Genomic DNA, 12,438 nt, shown 5'->3' with positions numbered 1-12,438 from the left:
AGAACACAATCAACTGAAACCTCCGGACAGCAGCAGGGCTGAAACAGTTCTTCAGATTAATTGTAATGAATCGTTAATTGAGACAATCAACAAATTTATCAGTTAAATAATCATTAACAGGAGTATGCAGACTCTGAAACATGCTATTTTCTGAAAGAACAACACCCTTAGAGCAGTAATTAAAAGAATACTATTCAAAAAATTTCAAAGTTTTGCATTTAACATAAAAAACCTTGATAAACAGTTTTAACTCCACTTGGTTAAAATTATAAAAAAAATTATAAAAAAATAATCTCCTACTAAGTACTTTTGCTGTACTTAATACAGGCATAGATTGGTTACTAAAAATATCAACATTATTAGCCCTGCAGTGTATTGATATTAAGTCCAGCAGAAAGGCCTGAGATTTCACATACTGTTAGAAGAAATTTTTAGCTGCAGAGGCATACTTTGCTCCAGATGGCTAAACGTTCAGTGAACAAGCTGTTGTTGCATTTTAGGCAATAAAATGTTTATTTTACTATTTTAAAAAGGAACTGAATTATTTGTTTTTTTGCATATCTTATGTATTTCTAATATTTTATTAAAAAGGTTAAATGGTACAATAAAAAATTTGCAGAATGTTAAAAAAATGTATATAATTGACTATTGACTAACTAACTAACTAACTAACTAATTGTTATTTGCAGCAGTAATCACCGGACACAAATATGGAGACACAAAAGTCATTAGAGATGAAGAATATTACAATTAAAAGCAGATAAGACACCAAACTACTGCGTAGGATAAGTATGAAACTGAACATAGACTGAGGTAAACCAATACCCAGAAGCTTCTTGTGGTCCAGTTTGTGCCGATTGAGCGGGCTGGTTCCATACAGCAGGGTGTGGAACTCTGAATGGACCGACTGGATTTCGTCTAGAGATGCTTTTCTCCCACGAATCCTCTGCTCACACACAGGTGGACAAACAGACAGAAAAGCTTGGTAACATCCTTACTTATGTAGGTAAAAGCAATGCAGTGAACAGCCTGCCATATGCACTGATCAGAAACCTTTGTGAGTACAAAGGTTACGCTTCCAAACTTGTTGGTGTGTGACTGTGTGTACCTCACAGCGGCTCAGTAAGCCTGTTTCCTGCAGTCTGGACCAGATGCTTTGGACTCTCCCAGCATGCTCTGGGTGAATGTGAGCATTGCCACACACACATTGATGCTTCAGCATCAGGCTGTCATACACCAACCCTGCAGAGAGGCAAAGAGAAGGGGCCACTGTCAATATCTTGCTTATCTTGCATGGTGAACTCAAGCATTGTTATGGTGCCCTGCTTAAGTATTCACACCATTTTAAAATTTTTCACAGCTTGTACACAAAGAAAAGTTTCATTGCATTTACTGAGATTTTAGCTGAGAGACCAACACAAGGTATGGTATAGCTGTAACAAATGAGGATAAATGAATTAATAAATATCTAAAGATTCACCTTCTCACATATAAAGAATAACCAAGCTCCATCATACATCAGAGATCTGATTGTCCCATATGTTCCTAACAGATCACTTCTCTCTCTGCAGCTTTACTACTGGTTCTCACAGGTTATAAAAGTAGAATGGCAGGTGAAACCTGACTCCATTCAGTGTTATCAAACCCAATATTTCTTATGATTTTAATCTTTTATTGTTTTGATTTTAACCTTTTACGAAAGTGAAATGTATTTAGGCAATAACATAACACACACTGTGCTCTATTTCCACCAAATTGGAAAAACCTCACTGGAATGTAAATACTAAATTTCCTCAGTTTTTGTCACTTAAAAATTTAACATATTGGTCTGTGCGCCGAACAGCATTAAATGCATGTTATCTGTGGGGTAATTTCATTCTCACTGAAAAAGAAAATGGAGTTGGATCAGCAGATTAACTCCAAACAGGTCACGTTTGATTGTTCTAAAGGTAGTTCCACAAAGGTGAGCTGCGTAATTGTGGAACACCTTGGAACTGATCTGATGGAGAACATCGCCCATTGAAGAATTCGGAGGGAGCTTGTGTTCAGAGACCATATTGATCTGCTGGGAAATGTTGATGATGGTTTATTAGCATTTAGATTGCACAGACTGATCATCCTGGAGCTCTGAGGAGAACTTAAAGAAGGAGCCATGTGTTACTCGTGATGTGCAGCTGGAGCTGCTGACAGGTTGAGACAGTTATTTCTCAACCTGTCAGAAATAGGTTGAGAGATAACCTCATGCCCGCGAGTCATGCCCGCTTTGTGAATGTGCCTTTATGAATAGAAAGCAGCTCCATTCTGAAAATGTACAACATATATGCACAACAGTGTCTAATAAATTTAGTGGCAGGTTGGACACTAAGTTTGTTATACATTATTATAATTCTTCTATTTAGCATAAACGTCCACATTCCCCACTCACCTTAAAAGACTCTCTGGCACGTTGTCTGTCTTTAAGTCCCGGCTGAACGCTCTGATGTTCAAACAAGCATTTGCACTTGGATTACTCAGCACTCTTTATTTTCTTTTTTCTATTTGGATTTTTTTCCCTGTAAAATTTATTGGTTTTATTTTTTGTGAGGTGACTATGTGTGGCCTGAAAAGTCCCTTTTAAAAATATATATAATTATCATTATCAGAACTACTTATACTACCACAAGTAAGTACTAATATAAGTATACTTATAGCAGATGGCCGCTTGTACTGAGCCAGGTTCCGGTTCTGCTGGAGGTTTCTTCCTCTTAAAGGTGATTTTTTCCCTCTGCACTGTCACTACATGCAGTGCAGAGGGACTGATGAGAATGAGGGATTGATGTAAAGTCAAAGACACAATCCAAACAATTGTCACTACGTTTCCGTCCAGGAGGAGAGAACGCTGAAAGTCAATGACTCCATGCAAAATGCTGGATTTCCTGAGATAGAAACTTTGAACTACTTTGAATAATTAACTGAGGATACTATACTGATAAGTATAGTATGGGATAATTGGGATAAATTGGAATATATGTGTGATTGAATTGAAATTATTTATTTTTTGTTTGTGAAGTGCATTGAGGTACCATCCAGAGGATCCCAAAGCAGTACACCCTATATTCACCCATTCACACACACATTCAGATGCTGATGGCGGTGAGCTACATCGTAGCCACTGCCGCGCTGACAGCAGCATGGCTGCCATGCACCTTGGTCACCGGCAGTAGGCAAGGCAAGTGAAGTGACTTGCTCAAGGACACAATGACAGAGGTAGACAAATCAAACCAACAACCCACCAATTACAGGATGAACTTCTACCACCCATGGCAAGTCTGTGGGAAGTCTTCCTTAGACATATACTGTAGCTTGTCAATTTTATTTAGCTGTGGAGTTTGACTAGACCATTCTAGCACATGAATATGCTTTGATCTAAACTATCCATGTTAGTTCTGGCAGAAGTCAAGACAGGAGCTCATTCCTGAGTTTGTTGGACAAGTGTGTACTCTGCTAAAGAAACTATTTCTTTGTATCAGAAACTTGATTTTTAAGGGAATTTGATCAGGTGGTAGATTAGATTCAGTGTAAAATTCTGAAAAAAATCTGATAAAATCTTCCAAAACAAAGAAGTTCTCCACATTTGTTGCATATACGGATTGTGTCTTGGTGGACAGCTGCACCTTCCTATGGCTAATCTAGCACAAACAGCCAAATGCTGGCAGCAAGTCAATGAGAACTTAAAAAGTATACATGTCAGTTTGAAGACTATTTCGTACATGAAAGTAAAACAGATCAGGACATGATTAAATATTATGAACAAGGACATTTGTCACAAAATATCACACACTATGGGCTTGTTACTAGGCAACAAGCCCAAAGGCTTACAGAATCTGGACTGACACCAACCCACACTTATCCAGTCAGAAACCAGATGTGCATTTCTAAAAATACATCAATAAATAAGTAGGAATCTGACCGGTGGTGAAGAGGTGTTTGATGGGGTTGACAGCAGTTGCAGGGGATGACTTGGCTCTTCCCAGAGCTCTGTGGGGCAGCGAGGATGAAAACACGCTCAGATGCTGCAAGGACTGCTGGGAAAGAGAGGGAGAGATGTTCTGATTCACTGCAGGATGATTCACAAATCAGCCCATTCATTTCAGAGGAGGAGTGTGTGCATAGTTGTATGGGAGCTTAAAAAGAGACACGTTGCTTAACACCACACAAATACACGCACACACACTAAGAGATAAGAGTATAATTCAAAGCTGGCTTCATTCATAAAGCTATGCTGTATAACACGCTGAAACTGATTGAGAAGAATTGCTGCCACTCCAGCCCATTTAGCCCATCAATAACCCCTTCACTCCCCTGTGTGTGTGTGTGCACATATGTGTGTGTGTGTGTGTGTGTGTGCGTGTGAGATTTCAAGGATTCTGTGAGCACTGCAGTCATCCACACATACATACACAGATGCGCACATATATTCTGAAGTGACTATATATAGGGAGGTGTTGCTGCACTCCCTGCTGCGCATTGGGTGACTCATCATGTGTGGGTGGACACTCAACACACACACACACACACACACACACACACACTTCAAGAAATACAGAGACACACACAGCAGTGAGTCCAGTGGTTGAGTCACCACATAGTGATGTAACTGCAGCGTCAATACGTGTGTAGGGGTGTGCGTGTGAGTGTGGGGGTGTGCGTGAATGATTGTCTTGGTTCAAATTTGAAAATGTATGGTCTTTCATCAATGTCAGTGCTGCCCTAAAGATTTTTTTAAAGAGTTCTTTACCACAGCTATGTTTTCTACAGAGCCTTGCAGAAGCCACAAATTTTACTGAAGCGACTTCAGTAAACTCCCATAAAATCACCATTTGGTATATGTCTCTCTACAAGCTTTTCATATCTAACGACCTAACGCTTCTTGCTCATTGTTCTTTGTAAAGTAGTTCTATCTTCATCAGATTGTTGATCTGCAATCAACACGTTTCAAATGTTGCCACTTAGTTTAGATCTGTGTGATGAACCAATGGCACATTCTAGAACATGAATATCATTTGACCAAAACCATTGCACTGTTAAGTTTTCTAGTTCTGATAGAAACTGAACATCCACCCACCATCGTAAAACTTTTGCAGCTTGTAACTGTTTTTCTTAGACGATTGCTCTGTAATAACTCTGATCAGGTCCCCTGTTCGTGCTAAAGACAGAGAATTCCCGCAGCATTATGTTGACTCCACCGTAGTTCACCATGGAGCTGGTGTGTATGGATTTCAGCAACATACAGTATCTTGCTAAAAAAGTTCAAATTTGGTCTGACCCAAACACAGTGTGTTCTTTCACTGTGCCAAAGAACAGCAATATGTATACTCAGATGGAATTACATAGAAGTGGACACAATTTAGTAATTCAGTGTACAGTGAGGAAAATCAATCCAATGTGCTTTTCTGGAAAAAGCTTCTCCAAACCAGGATGATAACAACACTGAAATGAAAACAGGTTTAAATACTCAGATTTTCATTTGTTTCCACTTTGCTTTGTCCATCTCATAAAATTCCAAGAAATGGTAAATGGCCTGTACTTGTATAGCATTTTATCAAGTCCAGAGGATCCCAAAGTGCTTCACACATTCACCCATTCACATGCTGATGATCCCAAGCTACTGAGAGAAACCACAACTACCCTGGGGGAGTCTGGCAGAAGCAAGGCTGCCGTGCACCGGCGCCCCCTGTTGGGCCCGTTGAAGTGTCTTGCCCAAGGACACAATGACAGATTCTTTGAGCACAAATCATTCCCATCCTGGGAATTCCCATACTGGGAATGGATTGCAGTTTAAAGAAAGAAAAGAATTAACTCTATGGAGATAACTGACATGCACCCATGCCTGGATATCTTTCAGCAAACATTACTGGTTGTGTCTCTTTGCTTATACATCACAGCGAGACACAGAAATATTTGAAAGGTGAGGGTTTAGTCTCACTTCCCTGCATCACTTCATCACTTACAGACAGGCCCAAGCCAATAAGAAAGAGAAAGTAAGAAGGAAAGAAAAAATGGATATGGATGGATATTACTTTGGATGGATGGAAAGTTCAGTTCACATTAATCCAAATATATTTTGTGTTTTTATTTCATTTTTAGCTTCACCTGTAAAATTACTAAGCCAATTCCAGACTTGTCCAGAATATTCCAGACTGCCATAGGATTATGTCAAGAATTTTGGAATGAATGTGTGTGTTCAGTCTGCGACAGACTGGCGACCTGTCCAGGGTGTACCCCGCCTCTCGCCCGGAACGTAGCTGGAGATGGGCACCAGCAACCCTCCCGACCCCATTAGGGACGAGGGTGAACAGAAAATGGATGGATGGATGGTGTGTGTTCAGTGACATTTTCACACCAACCTGTATGTAGCTGCCCCTTTCCTCTTCCTCGCTCTCCCTTAGCTGAATGACATCATCATCCTCTTCATCTTCATCTAGCTCACTCTCCGTGCTCTCGCCTTTGACCTGGATAACCCTGGATTCCTCCTCTCTCTTCAAGTGGCTGGCCAGTCGCTCAGATGAGTGGCTGCTGTCGTCTGATCCTTCTTTCTGCAGGCTACGTTTCAAAGAAAACATGGCAAATTCTTACAGTTAAAAAGCAACAGTTAGGGAATTAAGAGATTTTAGCTATTTCTAAAAGCTTTCACTGCACCTGTTAGGAGCCGCGCCTTCATCCTCCTGCATGTCATTGGTCTCTGTTAGCTCCTCCTCTGTCTCCTCAGGGTGAGTTGGTGGTGGTCTAGGGAGGTCTCCCCCCTTCGATAGCATCTACCAACCACATGTTGTGTTACTGTGCAGACCTATAACAGGTCATGCTCGAGGTGTGTGAAGTGGTCTACCTTGTAGTGTTTCTCCAGGAAGTGCTGGTGCTGCTGTTGGACCACCAGCTGCTGCAGCGCCTGGGGCGACTGGGGTAAAGGAGCGCTCTGTGTGCGAGCCAACGGTCGATGGCGGGGCAGCTTGTTGACAGGCCGCATTCCAGTGGCTACACCTCTCTCTGCAGTAACCAGCGGTGACTGATTGTACATGGGCACTGAGTGGGTGGATGGTCACAGGACAAACATAGTAAGAATTGTATTCTGCTTTGCAAATGTCTGACTAGTTTGGTGTTTGTCTTACCTAACATAGCGGTCTGTTGTCGGGCCTGCTCAAGCAATAGGACGTGTTGCAACAACGAGGAATGGGCTGAATGAGAACCGGGGGGCGGAGTCTCCACATCATGTGCCGCACCTGCACAGGAACCACATCAATTCTTCTGACACTTTACATGAAGCGGCTTTCAAAAATATTTATACCCCTGAGACTTTTTCACATTTTGTCACATTACAACTACCAACTTAGTTTACTCAGACCGTGTGTTATGGGCTAAAAGTAGAAGGAAAACAACACATCCATCTATCCATTGTGCATAGCCATTTATTGGCGCAGGTGGTGGGGTGGAAGAGCTACACCCTTGACATGTCAGCATTCCATCAGAAGCCAACACAGAGATAAATAATGATGCACACCAAACTCATAATTACAATTTAAAGAAACCAATTAACCTAACATCCGTATTTCTCAATCATGGCAGGAATCTAGAGGTCTGTGTGGAAGAACCTACAGAAAGACTCCAGGCCCACATTTAAAATCAGGACTTTCTGCTACCAACTGCAACATGAATGTGATAAATGGTTTTTAAGGGTTACAAATAAAAATCTCAATAGCTATGTGTGCATGTGTATTCAGCTGCCCTGAGTCAACAATCTTTTGCTGCAATTACAGCAGTAAGCCATTAGGGGTACTTCATGTCTCCATCCATCCATCCATCCATCCATCCACCCATCCATCCATCCATTTTCTAACACCCTTGTCCCTAGTGGGGTTGGGAGGTGCTGGTGCCTATCTCCAGCTTGTCTCCAAATCTACAGGCTGAAATTGTTTTTGGCCAGTTATTTTCTCTCTGGAGTTATGCAGCACCTATAAAATTACAATAAGTTTTTTACCTCCACCTTTGAATGATGTTCACCTCATATGACCCGATAGTTTCATATGAGGTAATAGCCATGCTATGGCTGGTTTGGTGCCTTCTCTGTGCCATACTCACTCTATGTTCAGATGACAAATTAAACAGAATTCAATTCAACTTGGAATATTGTTTTAGAACCTAACCCTGCTGTAAAGAACTGGACTCCAGTCACTACTCATATAACTTTTGAATGCAGTTGGTTGTTGTGGATGTTATTTATCAGAGTTAAAGTGGTTGAATAAAAATTTAGATTACACTTTTCAGATTGTTTTCAGTAAAAAGGCTACTTTTTTAGTAAAAAAAAGAATCCATGTCTCCTTTTCATCTATTTATAGGAAGCAGAAGAACAGACAAAGATTTTTTCATAAAAAGGGGAAAATAGAAAAGATTCAATGGGTATGAATACTTTTTCAAGGTACTGTAGATGCTGATCACCTGGTTAAATTGTGTGTGAATGTTACCTGCTGGTAGGGAGGAAGTGGAGAGAAACTTCCCAGTTAGAGCTCCTCCCCCTCGTAGGGACTGGATGGCCTGACGCTCTGCTTCCTGCTGGGTGGACAGTTTCTGGGGTGCCTGGAAAGGAGAGACATTTTTATGCAGTTTTTGTAATCAGTGTACATTATCTGTGATGTCACATTGAGAAGCAGTTAAGGGAAAGATGACAAATTATTCCAAAGATTAAGAAAATAAATCAAGTGGGAAAAGTTGCTATCAGACAGCCAGGTCATGAGTCTCACAGGTAAAACTAACATTAATCTTTTCACTGAGTGAAAAAAATCCAGTTTGTTCTCTGCAGGACAATCCACAAACATAAATTGCAAAGATGAACATATCTACCATGGACTTACTGTGATGTGTGTGTTGGCAGGGAGGCCTAGGGAGATATTGGGCAGGGAGGGTGAGGTGTAGAGGCTAAGAGGACTCAATGTCCCATCAGCCCCCAGTGTCTGATGGAGAGATCTCAGCTGTAAGATAAACACAGAAGCCAGCTGGTTAGAAAATTCAATGCTAAATGAAAATCCCATTGTTTCCTGTTTTCCAATGTGTCAGTGACAACATATACAGAAGATGCTTTAGTCTTTAATGGTATACAATTTATTGTTTTTATCCTCAAAAAATAGCATTGACACCATGGAGCTTGGCAAAAAATAATATTTTATATGTTGTGTTTTGGGACTTCTGCATCAATGTAGAATTGAAAATAACAATGTAAAAAAGATCAGACATTGGCAAAAGTTCAGTACTTATGTAACACTTCATCAAGTCCAGAGCACCCCAAAGCGCTTCACACTACAGTCAGTCATTCTTCCATTCACACACACACTCACACACTCACACCAACAAGCTATAGATAGTAGCCACAGTTGCCAAGGAGCAGACTGACAGAAGCAGGGCTGCCATGCACCGGTGCCACTGGACCCTCTGACCACCACCAGAAGGCAAGGAGGATGAAGTGTCTTGCCCAAGGACAGGAATTTAACCAGCAACTCACTGACTGAGGGTCTAAATCCTACCTCTGTCGCGATGTTCAGATTTGGGTGCAGTTTTCTTGTGTCTAAAGATAATCTCAGTCATTGTTGAGAAGATCTATCAAACCAGTTCCTACTTTAACATTACATCATTCACCGGCAGGTGATTTTACTGAAGTATTTAAACAAGGGGGAATTTTATGCATGCATTGCTTGCATCATCACATATTGTTGTAGTTGCTAACTCTCAGCCATCTCAATTGTTAGATATAATTTTCCATTACAAATGGCATGTTTTGTTTTAACTAAAAGGTATTTAGGAAACTGACTCTATGTAACCATATTTCTGGAAATGTTTCATACAAGATGTTTTTAACAGATGGTCATATCAAAGTCACTTTGTACTTTTCATCCTCAAACCTGAAATTAGACATTTCACATTTGTCTAACAATACTAACACTTAGTATCAATATCTCACATAAAGATATTCTAAGCCAGCCCACCGGGTTCAAGTAGCAAACACTAACAGCTAAAATGAATTCCAAAATTCAAAGATGTCCATCAGAAACACTCAAAATGACTAAAAAAATCCCAGAAAACATCTGATTAATTGTGTCTTTGTTACCATCACATTTGCTGAGTCAGAAACTAAGAGTGAAGTCAATCTGTCCCATCGTGCTGAAACCATCTGTAACCAGCAACTGTCTGGCCATCGAACTCATTCATAAGTAGAATCAAGGCTGAATGTGATCATTTAATTTATGTTTCTTAACTACTGTGTTTAATAAAAAGAAAATTGAATTTTACACACTAAAAAATGTGAATAAAAATGTTACATTTTTATTCAAATTTTCAGAAAATATTATGACATATGAATATTATGACAAAATATTATTAATTATATTTTATAAATAAGTGGAACATAAATTGCTCTTCATAATTAATGTCATTAGTAAATACATTAACCAAATAATTTTAATTAATTGAAAAAACATTATTTATTAAAACTGGTCCATTGCTTTCATTTTTAATGAAACACTTTGAGGGTGTAAAGCTGTAATAAAGCTTTGAGCTGTGTGAAAACAGTTCTTGATAAGACAGACTGACAAAAAAAAAGTCATGAAAAAGAACTTCTTTAAATGAAGCTTGTGCATGTTAAGATGTGATTCTGCACCTCGGTTTGTATGTTGGGGACTGATCCCGTGTTTCCGTTGGCGATGGCCGTATTGGAACTGTTGGGGCTGCTGGGACCTGAGCCTGGAGCACTGTTACAAAGGGAGGAGACTGGGACAGAAACACAGACAAAAGCTTAAATGTTGCTGATCATGCTTGGCTAATTTTTTCATTTACTCTCCTGTAGAAATGAAGAAATCTTTGTTCACCTGATATCTCAACAGCCCTTTTCTTGAAGGTGCTGATGACAGTTCCATCCTTCCTGCGCAACAATGGAGAGCTGCGCCTCTCTGCCACTTTCTGCTTGAGTCTAGATCGAACCTTCAGGTTCGGCTCTGAAACTGAATGAGTCAGATACAGAAGGAGACAAAGATGTTGATCACTGATCAGTGATCAACATCTTTCAGTCATTTAAAGCCATATCTCCTATTTATTTAAGGCCACAGTTGCTTGTCACGAAGATTGCAATGATTGGAGTGGCAGAAAACATTTCAAGACAGTGTCTTGCATAAGTATTCAGATGTGTTGAACTTTTCTACATTCTGTTATTTTACAAACACATAACAAACACACGTGTACAGTACAGACCAAAAGTTTGGACACACCTTTTAATTCAATGAGTTTCCTTTATTTTCATGACTATTGACATTGTAGATTCACACTGAAGGCATCAAAACTGAATAACACTGTCTCACCTGTTTATGCACTAAACAAAAAAGTGTAAAACAACTGAAAATACCCCTTATATTCTAGTTTCTTCAAAGTAGCAACCTTTTGCTGTGATTACTGCTTTGCACACACACTGCATTTTCTCTATGAGCTTCAAGAGGTAGTCACCTGAAATGGTTTTCACTTCATAGGTGTGCCCTGTCAGGTTAATAAGTGGGATTTCTTGCCTTATAAATAGTCATGAAAATAAAGAAAACCCATTGAATTAGAAAGGTGTGTCCAAACTTTTGGTCTGTACTGTATATGAAAAAACACAGAATGGCAAAAGTTTCAGTCTCTAGATGTGCAAAGCTGGTAGAGACGTACTCCAAAAGACCTGCTGCTGAAACTGCAACAAAAGGTGATCCTGCAATGTATTCAGAGGGGCATGCTGAATTTGAAAAACATGATTCGTTTTTTACAATTGTCCACTATTTTATGGAGGTCTGAAAGTCCCAGTAAAATACATTGAAGTTTGTGGTTATAAGTTCAAGAGGCATGTATATTTTTTAAAGGCACTGTTTTGGTGTACCAGTCAAAAACACTGAATGGTGATAAATGAGTTTCAGACATTGAACCTTGTGTCTTCAGAGTCTTTCCTTTCCCTCTATAATAGATGCTATCTGGGCTAAATCTGCAGTAATGAGTCACAGTGAATCACCTACCCGTCAAACTGACACAAAATAACTTATTCAGTTGAGTCTTCTGGTAACTATATGTCTATTTAAGTTTGCAAGGGTTAGTAAGTAAATATTGTACACACACTTAAATGTAAGCAATAGTGATGGAATCTCTGTTCCTTTCCAAGCTCTCAATAAGGAACCGGCTCCTGTCGTTCACTTCATAGAGGGCTCTTACAGCCAAAACGTCCGTGACTGAATAATCATATCAATAATCATTTATTAGGGATGGAACCTCTGGTCTCCATCACACTGATCCATCACTAGTAAGCAAATCTATAATGGTCTATTAAAAAAATAACTGTTTATCAATATGGTGGAAAAAAGTTATCTAATAAAAATCAGAATATCATGAAAATGATCAATTCCAACT

At 39.7% G+C, this 12,438-nt stretch overlaps 1 protein-coding gene across 7 annotated transcripts in view; it reads right to left on the bottom strand.

The window, feature by feature from the left end:
* hdac5 (histone deacetylase 5) overlaps positions 1–12,438 on the bottom strand; it is a 64,463-nt gene that overhangs the window by 11,109 nt on the left and 40,916 nt on the right. For 6 of the 7 annotated variants that reach the window (XM_028022609.1, XM_028022608.1, XM_028022610.1 and 3 more), the window contains 11 exons: positions 10,887–11,018; positions 10,679–10,788; positions 8,883–8,999; positions 8,496–8,607; positions 7,146–7,256; positions 6,866–7,059; positions 6,679–6,794; positions 6,387–6,582; positions 3,950–4,064; positions 1,109–1,242; positions 826–946 (listed from right to left, as the gene is read on the bottom strand). In XM_028022609.1, coding sequence (XP_027878410.1) covers positions 826–946; positions 1,109–1,242; positions 3,950–4,064; positions 6,387–6,582; positions 6,679–6,794; positions 6,866–7,059; positions 7,146–7,256; positions 8,496–8,607; positions 8,883–8,999; positions 10,679–10,788; positions 10,887–11,018 — 1,458 coding nt within the window. The remainder of the gene's footprint in view (positions 1–825; positions 947–1,108; positions 1,243–3,949; positions 4,065–6,386; positions 6,583–6,678; positions 6,795–6,865; positions 7,060–7,145; positions 7,257–8,495; positions 8,608–8,882; positions 9,000–10,678; positions 10,789–10,886; positions 11,019–12,438) is intronic. The other variant, XM_028022606.1, reaches the window with a different exon arrangement.

This window comes from Xiphophorus couchianus, chromosome 7 (assembly GCF_001444195.1).
Source record: "Xiphophorus couchianus chromosome 7, X_couchianus-1.0, whole genome shotgun sequence".
In the NCBI taxonomy this organism is placed as follows: Eukaryota; Metazoa; Chordata; class Actinopteri; order Cyprinodontiformes; family Poeciliidae; genus Xiphophorus; species Xiphophorus couchianus.
The sequence above is the reverse complement of the archived record's forward strand: the minus strand, read 5'-3'. Positions and strand labels throughout refer to the sequence as shown.